The sequence below is a fragment of the Chlamydotis macqueenii genome, chromosome 1 (genome assembly GCF_036417535.1).
Source record: "Chlamydotis macqueenii isolate bChlMac1 chromosome 1, bChlMac1.mat, whole genome shotgun sequence".
Lineage (NCBI taxonomy): Eukaryota > Metazoa > Chordata > Aves > Otidiformes > Otididae > Chlamydotis > Chlamydotis macqueenii.
The window spans coordinates 52552718-52570191 of record NC_141556.1 but is presented as its reverse complement, the minus strand read 5'-3'; the positions used below and the strand labels follow the sequence as shown (position 1 = coordinate 52570191).

The following is a 17474-nucleotide window of genomic DNA, read 5'->3' as shown; positions in this document are numbered from 1 at the left end:
CTGACTATTTTTGTCAAGAAGAATACAGAAAAAGGCATCCTATAAGTTCAATACAGTGAACCACTTGTGATTTTCTTTTAAAGCTGTCAACAAGGATACAGGTTTGCCACTAAGGGGTGAATATCTTGAACTATTAAATTTATTGCTATTAAAATCTTGTACTAACCTATATTCCTCACTTTCTGGCTTTTTCACACGTAAAATGGGAGTATTGAATTCTGATTCACATTCAACTAATAGTCGATATTTTAAAAAAAAAAAAAAAATCAATCATTTTCTCAAGGCCTCTTCTAGCTTCTAATTTTAAGGGTACTCTTTTTGTCTTACCGGTTTGGTGCTTTCCTTTAGAAAAATCTTTACCAGTTCTGCTGCTTTTGAATGTCCGGGAAGTTCGGCAGCCCACACCAAAGGGTTACTGCATTGTCCACTTCTTGAGGGATTTCATATGGCTCTGAAGTTGTCTGTAACATAAAAATTCTTGCCTCTCTGGCTTTTGATTAGGGTGTATTTAATTGAATTTCACAGTTTTAAAAATTAATTTGTGCTTTCAATTTGCTCAATAAATCTCTCCCCAATAAAGCAACAGGACACTCTGGTATATATAAAAATTGGCCAGTTCCCCATTTTTACCCACCTTAAAGATAAGGACTGAATGAAAAATTTATTTTCAGCTTTCCCTGTGGCACCAATTTTGTCTACATGCTTTTTACTCAATTTTCTTCTGCAAGTACTTAAAAATGAATAGCTCCAGTATCAAAATAGAAAAACCATGGTTTGGGTCCCCAGCTGGATTGTAACCAGGGGTTCTGCTGCGGAATTCTCCCCCAGTCCTCTTTGCACCTCTGACAAAGGCATCTGCTGTGCTGCCAGTTTTTTGTTTCTTTTTCAGAATAAGGACATTCATTTTTCCAGTGCCACCATGCTTCACACTTTGCACACTGATATTCCCAATCTCTCTCCTATTGCAGTTATTTTATCCATTCCTCTACCACACCCCGATCTCATCCCCGGTTTGTTCCCCTACTGCTTGTCAAAGTGGTAGGGGGGCAAGGCTTGAGCCGCTCCTTGTTCTATCTGGTCTTGTCGGCTCCCAGTTCTCCCTGCAATAGGACTGAAACCCTCATAATTCAACTGTCCCACTCTACAGCTCCCACCAGGGGTTCGGTGTTCTGGCCCCTTTTTCTACTGTTTCATTTGTTAAACCTGCATCAACACTTCCAGACCACACATAAAGATAATACAGAAATTTAACACAGAAATTTAACACATGAATTCTATGTTTCCCTCTTCAGTTCCACATTTTAAACATCACTTTCTATACTACAAGCCAGGATCTTTTCAACCTTTTTCCTTTTTCTTTTTTTTTTTTTTTTTTAATGCCAAAACCATCGGATCCTTGGGGACGTATCTGCAATCTTTCTGCCACTCGGGATGATTTCCCAAAGTAAAGAACAAATCAACATCGGGGACCACTTCTCACTTTCCTTCCCTTCTACAAGATAACATCAACTGTAAAATATTGTATCAATTTTTTTTTTCTAGTTATTGGGTCTCCCCTTATATCCTCCCAATGTTTAAGAACACATCCCACTGGAGATTTCATTAATATTTCCCCTACCATTGAGGTAGACATAGAAGATATGTGTTTTCCCATATTTTACAAAGGAGTTATTTGGTACCAAAAAGACAATAACACTGTTCTACAGACAAAGTCAATCCCGTCACCAAGAAAAGTTTAAAACCCCAAATGCAATACTGTATATCATTCAAGTCCCGTACACTGCAACACATGCATACGTATGTCATGTAACAAGTGCGGTGATTTGTGCTCCTGTGTCAATTAAAAAGGTTACTGGTTTTTTTCTGTGGCCCTACAGCCACTGTAATCAACAAATCCCCTTTCACATTTAAGGTGAGTTGTTTTATAAACATCCACCCTCCGTTTCCCCCCCCACCTTCGGGGAACGGAGGAACTAGTTTCCCATCACCCTCTTTTCTGCATCAGTTTCTTCCCCAAGGTCTATCCATGGTGGGGCACTAGGGGTTGTTCCAAAATTGACTTTTTGCCCCGATCCTGTTTGTACAAGTTTCTCTAATTTCTGTGTTGGAAGCCCATCCATTAAATCTCGGGGAATACCTGTCTGGAGTCCCAGTTGCTGCCATTCCTGACGGCCGAGGGGTCTCCCTCTCCCAGGATCAGTAAGTCAGACCGACTTAAAATCGTGACTTCTCTTGACCAGTGCTGGCCAGCCTTCACCTTTTTCTGTGGCTCTTACAGCTCTGGTTTCAGTTTTTTGCCCGAATCCACCAACAGGACCGTATGTCCTCCCAAAATTTATGAGTTCTTGGGCTACTTCTCCCCATGTCCACACTTTCCTCCCTGTCCTTCTATGATCAGGGGTCACTGTTCCCTCCAGAGCACCGGTAAGTCTGTCTGCCACAGGGGTACTTTGTATCTTCCCCTGTAGCTGGATCCCAATGGGTTTCAGGGAATCAGGAAGTCCTCAGATTAGAGGAGTCATCTGTTCGGGATCCACAGGCATCATCATTGGAGAGCCCTGGTTAGGTTTGAGCTCTCTATCATACATCATTTGCAAACAAGCAGCCTTCTGCACACTCTCCACCAGTTGACCCACTGTGCCCATGATGGCTAGGGGGTCTCCCCTCTCCAAAGGGTTCAGCCCCCCAGCCCAATATGCTGCCCTCTGTGTCAAAGACCATGGGGCCCGATAATTGCCGGTAGTTAAAAATACACCTGGACACCAATATCCTTCCGCTTCCTTTTCTGACAACAAGATTCCACCCCCCCCCCAACAACGACATTCTCCAGACATCCTCTGTGTCCGATTCCTTTGAAGTCCTTGCAAAATCCTTCCTTAATTTTGCCAACTCAGTTGCTGTAAACGGAACCTTTTTAGTAACAACTTGAGGATGGTTATTGGTTTCTCCCTCATACACATATTCAGTTTTAACTAGGGGATACATGTGAGGGGGGTTCTCTACAATTTCTTTTGCTTTTTGCAAGTCCCCCTGAGGGTAGATTTGCCTGATTCCCTTATCTTCTAACTTCAACTCCACCTCTCCACACGAGTCATTTTCTCTCCACAATTCTTCTGCGGGGATCTCATCACAAACATTTGCACATTTGCAAGCACCCATCTCACCAAAGAGGGGTTATTTCATCCTGAGAGGGCCGCACCACAATTTTAACCACAATTCCCCCCCCACACACTCCCAGGAGGGCACACCTTTCAAATTTCACAAAAGGGGGGGGGGGCCACACCATAATTTTACCACAATTCCCCCCCAATATACACTTTCAGGAGGACACACCTTTCAAATTTCTCACGAAAGCACTTATGTCACAAAAGAGGAGTTATTTCGTCCTGAGAGGGCTGCACCACAATTTTTTTTTACCACAATTCCCCCTCCACACTCTCAGGAGGACACACCTTTCAAATTTCACAAAAGGGGCTTGTCTTTTGCCCAATTCTATCACTGTCCTTCTCCGGCTCTTTTCCTCGCAGACAAACAGAACCGCGGATCCGGACTTTGCACTCGCTTTGTAGCAACGTAGGTCTCAGTCATACACACACACACACTAGAATTTCTAATAAAGCAACTGGACACTTTCTGTTTCTCCGAGAATCCTGCCGACTACGCCAATTAAATAATGTCACGTTCCGATTTCGGACGAGAGGAAGGCACCCTTGCGTTCTAGCCGACCTCAGACGAGTCTGGGAGGCTAGGGGCGGCTGGACCGACCTCTCACACACCGGAGCGTGGTTTTGTTCGTATTCTCGAGAACAGAATTAAGACTCAAAACGGAGTCAAGTGCCGGGTAACTTTATTAACCCGATAAGAAGTTTGTAAATGGAAGAGAAAGGAGAGAAAGGAAGGAAAGAGGGAAAAGAGTTTCAGTTGTAATAGCTACCGCCACAGAGCTGCGGCGTCCTGACAGTCCAGTTCGCTCGATGGGGGAACGATCCGGCCGGTGTTGGCCGTCTCGATGTCGGTTCCGTGGATGTGTGTTCCGGCGAATGTGTATTCTGTTGAACGAAGTGAAGAGTAGTGAAGTGTAGAAGTGTCGAAGTCTCGAAGAAAGTGTCTAAGTCTAAGTCTAGAAGTCTAGAAGAACCTTCTCTAGACTGAAGCGGACAGGGAAAAGCAGAGTGAAAAGCTTCTGACGTCCTTTGTAGGTGCCTTGCCAGCAGTGAAAGCAGAACAAGAGGAAAATGAGGACTCTTCTTTTGATTTCGAGGAAGAGTCATAGAACCAGAATCACTGTGGTGGGAAAAGTCCCTGAAGATCATCGAGTCCAATCGTAAACCTTACTCTACCATGCCCACCCCTAAACCGTGTCCCTAAGCACCACATCCACGCATCTTCTGAACACCTCCGGAGATGATGATTCAACCACTTCCCTGGCCAGCCTGTTCCAGTGCTCCATAAGCCTTCCAGCAATTAAGTCTTTCCTAAGATGCCAGCTAAACCTCCCCTGGCCCAACTTGAGGCCATTTCCTATGCTGCTATCAAATCCCTCTTGGGCAAAGACAGCGACGCCCACCTCACCACCACCTCTTGCAGTGTGGGGCCCAAAACTAAACCCAGCGTTCAAGGTGTGGCCTCCCAAGTGCCGAGTCCAAAGGGACAATCACTTCCTTAGCCCTGCTGCCCAGACTATTCCTCATACAAGCCAGGATGCTGTTGGCCTCCTTGGCCAGCACATAGGTCTCTTCTCCACATCCAGTCAGTGTCAAGCGGTTGCCCATGGGGCATACAGCCTAGACATTTTGCTCCATCTGTCTACTCCTCTACCTCTCTATCTTGGGCAGGTGTACCTTGGCCCATTTTGAAAGCCCTGCTCAATAGAGACGCCTAACACAGTGGCCCTGATAGCCCTGTATGCAGTCCATTGCAGAGGAATGTGGCAATGGTAACTTTCTGTTGGGACTAAGTGTAAGCTTCTGTAAGCTTCTCTGGAGTGAAGCCGATAGGGAAAAGCAGAGTGAAAGAGGCACGCTTCGTACCTCTTCTTTGTGTGTCTTGCCAGAAGCAGAAGCTCTGCAAGAGGAAGATTTTGACTCCTCTTCTGAGAATGAGTTCTTTTCTCTTCCACAGGTAATGCAGAAGTAACGCTTCTGTAGCCCCAGTGCTGAAATGCGCTGTGATGCTGTCGTGTTGCTCGGGATTCCTTTCCTCCCTCTCGGTCTTTCTCTGTTCTTGTTCGCTCAGATTTCTGCACCGGGCAGAGAAGAGCTTCAGCTAAAGAAGGATGCTTCAACTCAGGCAGATTGTCGAGGCTACAGACAGGTGACTGTTAAAGGCCGATCTCCGTACAGAGAGCTTTTCTTCTTACTGAGTTCATTTTCAAGTGCTGCTAGGAGGACTTTAGTGATTCTGGACCTGAAGTGTATTTTGGACCTCCTCTTGTTCGCGTTGTGAAGCAGAAGAGCTGCATAAAGAGAGAAAACTCTTCGGTGACACATTGGTGACACATCTGCTGTATTTTAATCCAAAGCCTTGCCCAACACAGGAGCGATATGAATATTTTAAAAATGGAGCAAATATGCCTTTTGAAGAGCAGCTCTGCAGGCCACCCCAGAGCCGGATGCAGTACTCCAGGTGGGGTCTCATGACAGCAGAGTAGAAGGGGAGAACCACCTCCCTCAGCCTCCAGGCCACCCTGAAGACCGATCTAGTGACATCATCCCATGAGTTAAAGCATCCCTCACGTTGTCATCTTCTTACTGATCTCTCCGTGCTCAGGGAATACCATTTCTTTAGACGTGGGTCAGGCAGCTGCAGCAGGAGCTTACCAATGCTTTCAGAAAGAACTCCCTGGCAGAAGCTTCACTCAAAGCTAAGAAGCGCTACAGCAGCCACCTGCGCCGCCGGGGCCTCCGAGCAGCGGCAGAGGGGCCGGGGCGGGCTGCACAGCGCGGCCGCCGACGGCGACCTGGCCCAGCTGCAGCGGCGCTGGTGGCTGAAGAGACTCCGCATCAACGGGCGCGACGCCAACAAGCAGTAAGGGCCGGGCACTGCCCCTAGCAAAGCTTCCACCCAGCCCGGCTGCAAGAGCCGGCAAAGCCCAGCGGGGTCGCAAGCGCCCTCGGAGCAGGGCCGGCTCCACAGCGCTGGCCTTGCCGGAGGCCTGCCCAAGCTGGGACCGGAGCCGGCGGGTGCTCCGCTCCGCCCTGCCCTGCCCTGCCCTGCCCTGCCCTGCCCTGCCCGCCTGGTGCCTGTAGTGAATCTTGTGTGCGGCTCAGCAGGCCTTCGGCCAGGCACAGACGGCTCCTTTCCTGTCGCCAGACTGAGTGGCTTGTTTGAGCAGGGCACGGCTTCTCCTTGCTGTTACAAGTCCCATCCCCTGCGTCTCTGGGCACGCCTGGAGCGGGACTGATCGGGGCAAAACCCAGGGCCTTGCGCAGTCTCTCTTTAATTCCTAGGACGCCTCTGCACTTTGCTTGTGCGAACGGCCATGCAGATGTCGTTCGCTTTCTGGTAGGACAGAAGTGCAAGCTAAACCCTCGCGACAACTATAAGAAGTCGCCCCTGATGAAGGTACGTGTAATGTGTTATGCTGTTGTCCGTTGGGCTTATCGATTACGCGCTGAGCGATACATACCTCGCGTGACTCTTTACATAGGTCTGCATAGAATTGTATCCTATGATTCTACGAAACAGGCAGGTTGTAGTCAGCGGGGATGGGGCATATGTTGCCTGATCTTTGCAGACGCTCGTACTTCCCAGTGTTGGGAAGATGCGGGAGTTCTGACAGAGAGAAACGTAGACGTTGGAAGTTATTCTGCCTTTGTGTCTTGTTTCCAGGCAGTAGAGCACCGGCACAAAGAATGCGCGGCTATTCTGCTGGAGCACGGTGCCAACCCTGACCTCCACGGTGCCAGTGGCAACACTGCCCTTCACCTGGCTACCATCATGTCTAGCAAGTCGCTAGTGGAGCTGTTACTTGAGCACAATGCCCATATCCATGCTAAGGATGATGTAAGCTTGGATTTTGCGTAAGGCTCCTCTTCCCAGCACTTGCTTGACTTTTCTCTGTTATTCTAAGGAGATTATATCTCCTTTCAGTTCGGGTACACTCCGCTTGCTGTTGCGATCACGAGGCGCTGTCAAGAGATGATTGAGTTGCTTCTTCAAAAAGGAGCTGACGTGCACGCTCAAGATAAGCATGAAAGGTGAAGGCTTTGTCAAAAGTGCACACGGGACTCCTTAGCATTGTTCAGGCTGGACTGATGGGAGGCATAGGAATGAGCTTTGCAAAGGAACCTGGAGCTGCACGGAAGGAGCTCCTTCTGCGTGACTTGTGAAAGCAGGCCTGCACCCGGCGGCTCTCTCACCTCAGGGGACGATTGCCGCACTGAGGACTGCAAGAAAGTGTTGGCTGTGGTGCCATTGACGCACACGCACAGCCTCCCCTGTCTGCTCTGGGCAGGTGGTTGGCCTGGAGACCTCCTGGGGTCCCACCAACCTGAATTCTCCAATGCTTCCGTGTGTTTGGCTGTGCTTTCACTCCGGCTCTAGGAGAGGGGAAATGAGTTTTATGGGAAGCAAAGAGGGGCTGAAGTAATGGCAGTGCAATGTCTGCAGAAGCTGATGTATTTCCTATCATCTCTTGGATGCTTTAGGACCATTCTTATGCTTGCTGCTGTTGTTGGGGATATGAATATCATACGACTACTTCTTCGGCATGGTGCTGATCCTTCTCAGAAAGACGTGTTTGGTTGCACAGTTACGAATTATGCCGCAGTATCTCCATATGCTGAGTAAGTGGTTGACATCCTCGTTAGAGCAGCTGCACTGTCAGAGTGTCCGTGCTGATGTAGGGCCCTTTTTGGTGCCATCAGCAGGGTTGAATGAAGTGTTGAGACCTTTGTTGAAGCCGGGCTCAGTGACATCTTCTGATGCATCTCTTTCCCTGTCAAGAGTGGATTTGTAGGCTGAGGAAAACTTTCCCCCACAGTTCTCTCTGAGAATTCTCCCAAGTGTGCTGCCAAGCTTCACTCCACCAAACTGACTCGCAACTACCTGCCTTTTGTTTCAGAGGGGATCTAAATGATATCCTCTGAGTTCAAGCATGTTTGAGGGTTGCTGTAGCAAAGCAAGATGGTCATTCCTTCCCTCCAGGCTTCTGGCACAGTATCAGTCTTGTGCTAATGCACCACTTTGCACAGCAGCCTTGGTCAGGCGTACGGTTTTTATATTTTCTTTTCTTGTTTGTTTGGGGTTTTTTTGGTTTGTTTCTAGTTCTGCTTACGAGGCAAACCTGAAAGTGGTCTCTCTCCGGATCCCCAACTGACCCTCTGCCAGGGTTGTTCAAAGATAACACCTATGCAATGTACTGAACCCCTGCAGTGCCTGGAATGCAACCGCAGTCTTTGTTGGGCTCTTGATATCCCACCTAGGAGCTCTGTAACCTCTCAGGTCCTCGGACCAACCATGGGAATTTCCAAACCCCTTCAAAGTCAGGACTGGGTTTGAGGAGACGTCACCCTGGCTTCAAGGGTGACGAAGAGTTGCTGCAGCATTAGGATAGCGTCCTGCTGAGGTAGAAGCCTTGTTGTGAGATGTCTGTCTGCCAGGCGGGCTTTTTAAGCTCACTGGCCCTGGAAATGGAGAGGAGGTTTGTCAGATGAGACTGTAGCCAGCAGGGGTGTGTTACTCTATAGACAAGAATAGGCACCTGTGCATGAACACGCCTGTGGTGAGAGTTTCAGTTTCCACTATTCTAGAAATGCAGTAATGTGGAGGGGTGGGGTGGTGGTGTAACTCTCTGCAGATGGCTAGGAATATGTGTAGGTTCACTCACGAATGGCTGTTGCTCTTTCAGTAGAGTGTGGATGAAAGTGTGTGGGGGGGTGTGTTTTTACAGAATGCATTTCCTTCCCTTCTGTATATAGCACTGCAAAGCAACTGGAAGAATATGGGCGCTGGAAAAGGACGGGAGATTGTTCTGCGGGAGGCACAGAAGGCGCAGCAGTACTTGACAGCTCTTGCTCTGGGAAGCCTGCTGAATTTCCCCTGGGCGCACCTGCACTGGCCACAGCAGGTAGGATCCTTCACCATGAAGGAGGTGATGACGACAATGCACTGTGGCCTGCAGGAGAACACTAAAACGCTGACTGGAATGTAGGGGTGGAGAGATGTGGAAAGGCAGATTGAAATAGCAGCTATCAGCAGCAACGTGCTTCTTACACCCTTTCTAGGAGTCTTGCCAGCAGCAGGAGCACAGCAGGAGGAACAGTTTGATTCCCCTTCTGATTATGAGGTACCTTCTCTGAAGGGAAGGCAGTGGGGCCCCACTGGCCTCCCTTGCTTTTGATCTCATTTCCCTCTGCTTCGGCGTTCTCCACATTCTCCTAGCCGGCACCTTGCTATGCTGTGCTGGTTTTCACGCATGTCTTTTAATCTACACAGTGCAATGCTGAAGATCCAAGAATTGTGCCAGCCAGCGTGGTGGTTACAGCAGAAGTCCACCACGGAGCCTGCTCGGAGCCAGTTGCAGACAAGCGCGGCAATGGTAATTTTCCTATGGACGAAATGTTTGCCTATGAAATCTTCTCTGGACTGAAGCGGATAGGGAAAAGTGGAGTGAAATAAGCACTCGCAGCAGCATCTCACTTCTTACTTCCTTTTTAGGTATCTTGCCAGCAGCAGAAGCTCTGCAAGTGGAAGATTTTGACTCCTCTTCTGAGAATGAGTTACTTTCTCTTCCACAGGTAATGCAGAAGTTACGCTTCTGTAGCCCCAGTGCTGAAATGCGCCGTGATGCTGTCGTGTTGCTGGGGATTCCTTTCCTCCCTCTCGGTCTTTCTCTGTTCTTGTTCGCTCAGATTTCTGCACCGGGCAGAGAAGAGCTTCAGCTAAAGAAGGATGCTTCAACTCAGGCAGATTGTCGAGGCTACAGACAGGTGACTGTTAAAGGCCGATCTCCGTACAGAGAGCTTTTCTTCTTACTGAGTTCATTTTCAAGTGCTGCTAGGAGGATTTAGTGATTCTGCACCTGGAGTGTATTTTGGCCCTCCTTTTGTTCCCGTTGTGAAGCAGAAGAGCTGCATAAAGAGAGAAAACTGCGGCCTTGGGAAAAGCTCATGTGCAGACTTGCAGCCTGTGTTCCAAGGAGAGAAATACTTAAGCCTTTTTTGTCTTTTAGGAAAGAGAAAGCTTCATAAAGAGCTGCTGATCATTTGGATATGCTCAGCTGAGAAAGATGCCTCCACATCCCTGCTGGTGGCAGCCAAAATCTCTTCTCTTTGAATTCCCTGAGTCCTAGAAGCATGGAATGGCTTGGGTTGGAAAGGTCCTTTAAGGATTGTCTAGTCCAACCCCCTGCCATCTTCCACTACATCAGGTTACTCAAAGCCTCCTCCAACTGGCCTTCAACCACTTCCAGGGATGGAGCATCTACAACTTCTCTGGGCAACGTGCTGCAGTTTCACACCACCCTCGTTGCAAACAATTTCTTCCTTATGTCCAGTACCAATCTACACTCTTTCAGTTTAAAACCCTTGCCCTTTGTCCTGTCACTACAGGCATTGGCAAAAAGTCTCTCTCCGTCTTTCTACATTGAAAGGCTACAAGTAGTTCTCCACAGAGCCTGCTCTTCCCCAGGCTGAACAACCCCAACTCTCTCCGCCTTTCTTCATGGCAGAGCTGTTCCAGCCGTCTGATCGTTTTTGTGACCCTCCTCTGGACCCACTCTAACCGCTCCATGTTTTCCTTGTACAGGGTACCCCAGAGCTGGATGCAGTACTCCAGGTAGGGTCTCATGACAGCAGAGTAGAAGGGGAGAACCACCTCCCTCAGCCTCCAGGCCACCCTGAAGACCGATCTAGTGACATCATCCCATGAGTAAAAGCATCTCTCACGTTGTCATCTTCTTATTGATCTCTCCGTGCTCACGGAATACCATTTCTTTAGACGTGGGTCAGGCAGCTGCAGCAGGAGCTTACCAACGCTCTCCGAAAGAACTCCCTGGCAGAAGCTTCACTCAAAGCTAAGAAGCGCTACAGCAGCCACCTGCAGGAACAGAAACTGCAGCTGCAGAAGCAACTGGACAGGTCTAAAGCTAAGGTATGGACAAAGCCCGTCTCTTGGCTCTTGGCAGGGGGCCCGGCCTTTCTGGGAGCAAACCAGAGTGGGGAACTGATCCATTCCTGGGGGTCTGGTGTAACCCAGGCTGGTTCAGCACACGCCTAGCTGTGGTGAGGGGGCTGGGAAGGAACAGCACCGCTGCCTTTGGTGCCTGGCTGTTTGCACCGCTGGAAGCAACAGCGGAGGGCTGCGCTAAGGTGGCCTTAGTACCCTGGGCACCTTTGCAACAGGAGTAGCTTGAGAAACATGTAAGCGACTCGCCTTGTTTTAGAAGCGCAGTGCCTACAATTAGAAAGGCCACTAACCGTGAAGTGGCTCTGTCCTTAAATGGACAAGGGTGTGTGTATTCCTTTCAGAGAGCTGCTTCTCAAGTTTCATGGAGCACATGTATTTGCTTCTCTGGGGTTTGGCGAAGCAGAGTGTGTGCTGATGGAGAAAGAGTAGGCATACTGGAGTGCTGTGGCGGTGCTTTCTTGTATTCCCTCATGACATCATCATTGTTATGGAGTTGAAAAGTCACTTCAGGAGCAGAAGGAGCTTCTAACTGGGTTGGAGTAGCCAACAAGGGGCTGCAAAGTGTTTGGAGCCCTTGAGAGAGGAGGACAAGGAGTGTTGGGGCAGCATTTAGGAAGCACTGTAGGAAATCAATGTAGATGTAGGACAGGGGCCCCTGTGTAGAAGGTCAAGAAGTAACATGGCTTTTGGCAGTTGACGTGAAAGTCAAAGCAGTCCACTCCTTTTTATCAAAGCTAAGCTGGCTACTGAGGATTCTTGTTGCGGTCTGACAGCGGCAGGAATTGAAAGAACAGCGTATCTGGACTGAGTGTTATGCCGAGTCCCTGAAGGACATCACAAAGAATAAAGAGAGGGAGCTAACCACTTCCAGGAACATGCAGGGCCTTCTGACCTCGCCTTGTGGAACTGCGGGTGTCCAAGAGCTGGAAGAACGCAGGCAACGGTAAGGAACCAACACAGTGGAGCAAGGCTTCGCTTTCTGCCATTGTGTGAAAACAACAGGACTCTCTTCTTGCGCCGCAGCGAGACAATACTACACAATTTTCAAAGATGCTTTTGGCTTAGATGAGGTCCTTTCACATTCCTCTTTTGGGATTTGTGCTCTGGTGGACGTCCTGTACTTCCTTTTCAGGCTCCAAGTTGGAAAGGCCAGGCTGGAAGCCACAGTCCGGCAACAAGCCAAGACCATTGAAGCCCTTCAGAAAGAGCTGCCAGCCTCTGCCTCAGGAAGCTTGTCGGAGCCTTCCCTCTTCATGAGCTACAGAGCCTAGCTCCATAATCCTGTGAGGAATTTGTAAGATGAGGTTTTCCTGAAAAGCCTAGGAGAGGTCAGTTCCTCTGTTCTACTGAGTAGAGGCTGCTCTGAAAGTCCTGCTGGCCCATTCCCCAGCTTTCCGGCTTTGAGAGTTGTCCCATTACGCTATCACACATCCTACTTCATGCCGTCTTTGTTAGGGGGTTGACAATAATGCACCGGCTTAAGTATTGTCTGCTTTAGACCAGTTGTGAGGTTGAGACCTCAGGCAGCACTTCAGACAGTCATGCAGTACCAGGGATTTGGTACCTTCAGTTGCAGATCTGTGGTTGAGAGTTCCAAGAGGAGACTGGACTTGGGAGAGTCGTGTTACCTTCTTTGTGGAGAACACTGTCGGCACCTTCTGCATAAGGATCCTGTTCCTGTGCTCCTTGTGTGATGTATCTTTTCTATTTTGAAAATGTCAGAGTGAAAGCAAGAAAGTGAAGCAGGCGGTCAAGTTGAAATGCCAGTCAGAAGCACTTCTGGACGAAATGCGGAGAAGGAACACTGTGCTGGAGGAAGAACATAGCAGGCATGGCTTTTTAGTGCTTTAAAGAAATGTCACGTTGAGTAGAAGTCAAGCTTTACTGAACTCTGATGTAAAAGCACGTACGTAACGGTCTGTGAGCAAATTCAAGCCCCGCATTCGATCTTGCACAGTGCTCCTGTGCATGAGCCTATGGTTTTAAAAAGCTTCAAAAGGCCTTGCAAATGCAGACTGCCTGCAGTTCCCCTGGGAGGGAAGCGAGTCTTTTCTTCCTCCATCCAGGTAGACTTTGGGCCCTCCAAGTGATGCTGGAGGGCTGGCTCTTCTCAGTAATTCCTGGCCTGTCGAGCACCTTACAGATGAAGCAGGCCGTGACTGTGCTGCTTACATAAGAGTACGTGAGAAAGGCCAACTTGCTTTGCTTCATGCTTTCCTTACTAATTTGCCATGCAGGCTGAAGAGGCTTCTGGAGAGATATCAGACAATTCTGATGAAGTATGCTGGGAGAAAGAGAGAGCCTCAGCTCAGTTTCCAGGGCAGAGGTGAAGAAAGAGCTGTTCTGAGGTGGCCAACAAAGTTGGTAAACTAAGAAGAAAGGTGAGCTCTGGGTTGTTTGGTGGAGCTGAGGTGATTATTTTTCTCTGCTGGAACCTGTATGATTCTTCCCCTATACTTTTTCTCCATGTTGCTCATTATCTGTTGGCTGTATGTTGCAATTGATTGGCTTCTCTTGATGCTCCTGCTGTTGATGTAGCAGTAGTAGATGATGATGTTGATGGACACAGATGTAGTTAGCATGATGAATAAAAGACATGAGCCAGGAGTCCCAGCAGGGCTACTAAGGTCAATGGCATGAGACTAGCATGGTGGGTCACAGCCAAATAGAGCTGTCTAAAAGAGATACGGGAGAAAGAGCTGGACAAGGAATAAGGCAAAAACCGCAAGAAGCTGATCCGTATCTCTGTGTAACACAATCTTCCAGGTGTGTCTGTAGCCCATGGGCTGGAACTTTGTTGTTGACACGTATGAGTGACTGGTTCTCGTTACCTGGGTCTGTGCATTAGTGCTGTACTTTCAGGATCCACTTTCCAGTGCTGCCTTTGGCCCAGCCTGCTGTAAAGCTAACACACAGCCTTCTCTTTTCCTGCCCTTCCCCAGTCGCAGCTGAACCTCCAATGCAGTTGGTGAGGAGAAGTTGCTGGAGCAGAGGAAGTGCCAGTGCCCAAAAACAGAGTGCTCACGGGAAGATGAACGAAGCCTGGAAACCTTTGCCTTCCACCTTGTGCAACCACTGCCCTGCATCTAATGCCAAGTGTTCTGTTGCAGCTTGGTATTTAATGAACTGTGTCATCTAGTACGTGTCTTAGTTCTGCTGCCCAATTGCAGCGCTTCAGGCCTAGCGGGTTTGGATGAGGAGAGTCCTGCTTTTGAAGGCTCGTTCAGGCTCTCTTCCCATGCAGGCCCTTGGCACGTCTCTCTCTGCCCTCGCTCTGAATGAAAATCAGTCCTGCAGACGTCTCCGAGAGGGAGCACGCGTCTGTGTCCTTTTCCTCTGCAGAGGCTTGAACCATGATTGTGCTCAGAGCAGGGACTAGCACTGAGCTACTGGTAATCATCAGTTACCAGACTCTTGCTGCCTTTTCAGAGCAATCCTCCTGGTGCTCAGGGCAGAAGGTGCTGGGTGAGCTTCTGGTAGCCAGGGAAGCTTTGCAGATCGCACAGAGATCCGATGGATTTGGAGCTCGCCAAGGGGAAGGGTGTGAAGGAGTGGGCACAAGCTGGAGCAGGCGGAATCCCTCCTCAACCTAAGGAAAAACCTTTTCTTTTCTGAGGGTGGTGGGAGAGCGGTGCCAGGAAGCAGGGTGCTGTGCTGCTCCCTCGGGGACGGGGAGCCAAAGGGGCTCCCATGGCAGCAGGGCAGGGCCCAGCCTCGGCCTATCCGAGAGAGGGGAGCAGGGTTGGGCCAGGGCGGGCAGCCGGGGCAGCAGACAGCCCAGAGGACAAACAAGTGCCTGCAGAGGCAGCAGCTCTGCGGGCAAGCCAGGAATTCAGGCCAGGCCGGGCTGGGGTTCAGACCCACGGGTGGCAAGCAGGGTCAGACACAGCCCAGTGATGGCCAAGCAAGGCTGCGGGGAGGCCAAGGGCAGGCCGGGAAGACAGCCTGCGGGCTGGGGCCTGCACCAGTGTTGACGCGGAAGTCACGGACACTGCACACGACCAATATGATCAAGGAAATGCCGCTTTATTGTTGATACATCCCGGTTAATATAGCCCTTCTAATTCCCTATCATGCACAAGCTCTTTACTAATTGGCTAACTAGATCATGCACGCGCTCTTAGCTAAAATATGATTCGTTAAGTCTCTTTGTTCATGCGCACGGTCCTCTCCACCTGCATCCTGCTTCACGTTCTGCTTTCAGTCACGTACACCAGCCTTTCCTCCTCCTTTCAAGGTTGCGTCATCACTTTCTCACAGACGGCCTCCGCGATGTCCTTGAAGCCTGCTGCTCACAAACATAACAACTCCTTTTGGTCTGGATTGTTCGCTAAGTGTCCTTGATTCTCCAGATATCCAACACACCAGCGTGGTCCGCGGCCAGGCACAGGCACAGCTGAGACAGAGCTGGAGCCAGCGACGCCATGACAGAGCTCAGGCAGGGCCTGGAGGCTTCTGCCTATGCCTCAGTGAGCATCTTGGGCCTATGGGCTGGAGGCCCAGGGGCCTGGGGTGGGGCTGGACACCCTGGCTCAGCCTGCTGGTGGCTTATTTGTGCCACAGAGAGGTTGTGGAGTCTCCATGCCTGGAGATGCTCCAAACTGGACGTGGCCCTGCACCACCTGCCCTGGCTGACTCTGCTTGGAGCAGAGCGTGGACAGACTAGATGGATGAGATGAGGTCCCTTCCAGCCTCAAGGATGCTGTGCTTTCAAGGCCCAAATATCTCCAGTGACCCGGAAGTTTCACGCTGCAGGCACTGTTTTATTGGGCTAGACGTCCTGCCCGCTCTAATGCGTGTGTCTGACCGGAGCTGTAACCGTAGTCTTCCTTGGGCTACATGCAACAGACAAAACAACTGCAGACTGTATCCAGCGTCTCCAGGCACAAGGATGGCAACAGCCTTCTTGGACACCAAGTCATCTTGTGATGTGTGTTGCCGCCAGTGAAGAATGGCCATAGAGTTAGCCAGGCAAATCTTGATTTCCAAGCCCAGGTCATGAGGAAAGAGCCTTTGGGGACTTCTCGAACTCCCCAGCCAGCAGGTCCTCATCTCTTCTGCACACCTTCAGGAAAGCTGCTGAGAAAGTGCCCTAGAGGCATTGGTGTGCCACCCTCTGGGTGGCTGGGCCAAGCCATGCAGTGCCACCACTCTGGAAATGAGGGCTACAGCAGAAAGAAATGAGTCTCCCTCTCTCCCTCAGCTGAAACAGTTTCCCTAGGTAGTTCCCTTTGCTGCTGCAGAAATGCTTTTGTCAGTGCAATGCAGAAGGCAGCATGAGGGAAGCCACAAGCAACTAAGAGGGACAGCTTCGTAAACCACTGACAACAATTATGCCATAGCCTCAGGCAGAGCGAGAGGACCCCTGTGACACTGGTTGCTCACCAGGCAACACCAGCTGTATCATAGCTCTGCAGGGTCAACTCGCCAGAGTTGTTCTAGTCTCTCATTGGGCTTTCCGCTAAGAGCTTGCCAAGCTGACATTCAGATGCATTTTTATACTTTTGGGACTTCTGTTTCCCACAGCGCAGTCTGAGACCTGCAAGTGGAGAAGAACCATCATGCTTCAGGTCTGGCTGGGCTGCAGTGGAAGCTGACAGCTATGGAGGTCCACGTGGCCCAGACCCCACCTCTGCAAACACAAGCAGGTAGCTAGCTAGGCATTGCAACTTTGACAAGACACTCTTTCACAAATACACAAAGTGCACTTGGCAAAACCAGACTGACATAATGCTCCACCTCCTCTCCAGGCAAACACCCTTCACACTCGTGAGTTAACAGATGTCCTGGCTCTAAAACCAAAACGGCCTTTGGAGGACACCAAAGGTGTCTTCAAACAGTAAACTGCACCCATTCTTCGCATACTTGAGAAGGAGAGCTCTGCCAAGGAACACTGCTGCAAAGTCCCAAGAAAGGGACCTTTACAGGTCCCTTCTAACCCTAACTATTCTATGATTCCCAAGGCAGCAGCAAGCTCCGTGGTGATGTGTAAGCGGAAGAAATCTGGCTGCTCAGCAGTCCACTCAAAGACTCCTGAGCGCAGCACTTGCCCTGATTTTGCTGGGGTGCAGGGGGAGACAGCTCCAGTGACAAGACAGCATGAGGCAGGACCAGACTGGCTCTGGCCCTCGCTCCTCCTCCTCTCCACCATCAGGTAGCTGCTAGGCATTATGTAGCGTCCGAACTCCCACACAAGCAGTTCAAAAGGTCTGACTCAGGATCTCTTCTCTAGCTGGTAGCAGGTGGCACAAGGGAACAATACATCCAAACAAACGCCAATATTTTTGGTTTGCATGTCTTGCACTGGTTCTCCCCAGAGAGCGAGTGTCAGTGCCAGAAGCAGC

General features: G+C 49.8%; 1 protein-coding gene across 1 annotated transcript; it reads left to right on the top strand.

Moving 5' to 3' along the window:
- Positions 1–4009: 4009 nt before the first annotated feature.
- Positions 4010–12401, top strand: LOC147602035 (uncharacterized). The gene is made up of 15 exons (XM_086742019.1): positions 4010–4061; positions 5054–5121; positions 5236–5313; positions 5849–6027; positions 6432–6564; positions 6832–7005; positions 7093–7199; positions 7650–7714; positions 8894–9070; positions 9228–9335; positions 9470–9541; positions 9661–9932; positions 10942–11094; positions 11904–12073; positions 12263–12401. The coding sequence occupies exons 1-15, from the start codon at positions 4010–4012 to the stop codon at positions 12399–12401; spliced, it is 1947 nt and encodes a 648-aa protein (XP_086598145.1).
- The last annotated feature ends 5073 nt before the right edge of the window (positions 12402–17474 follow it).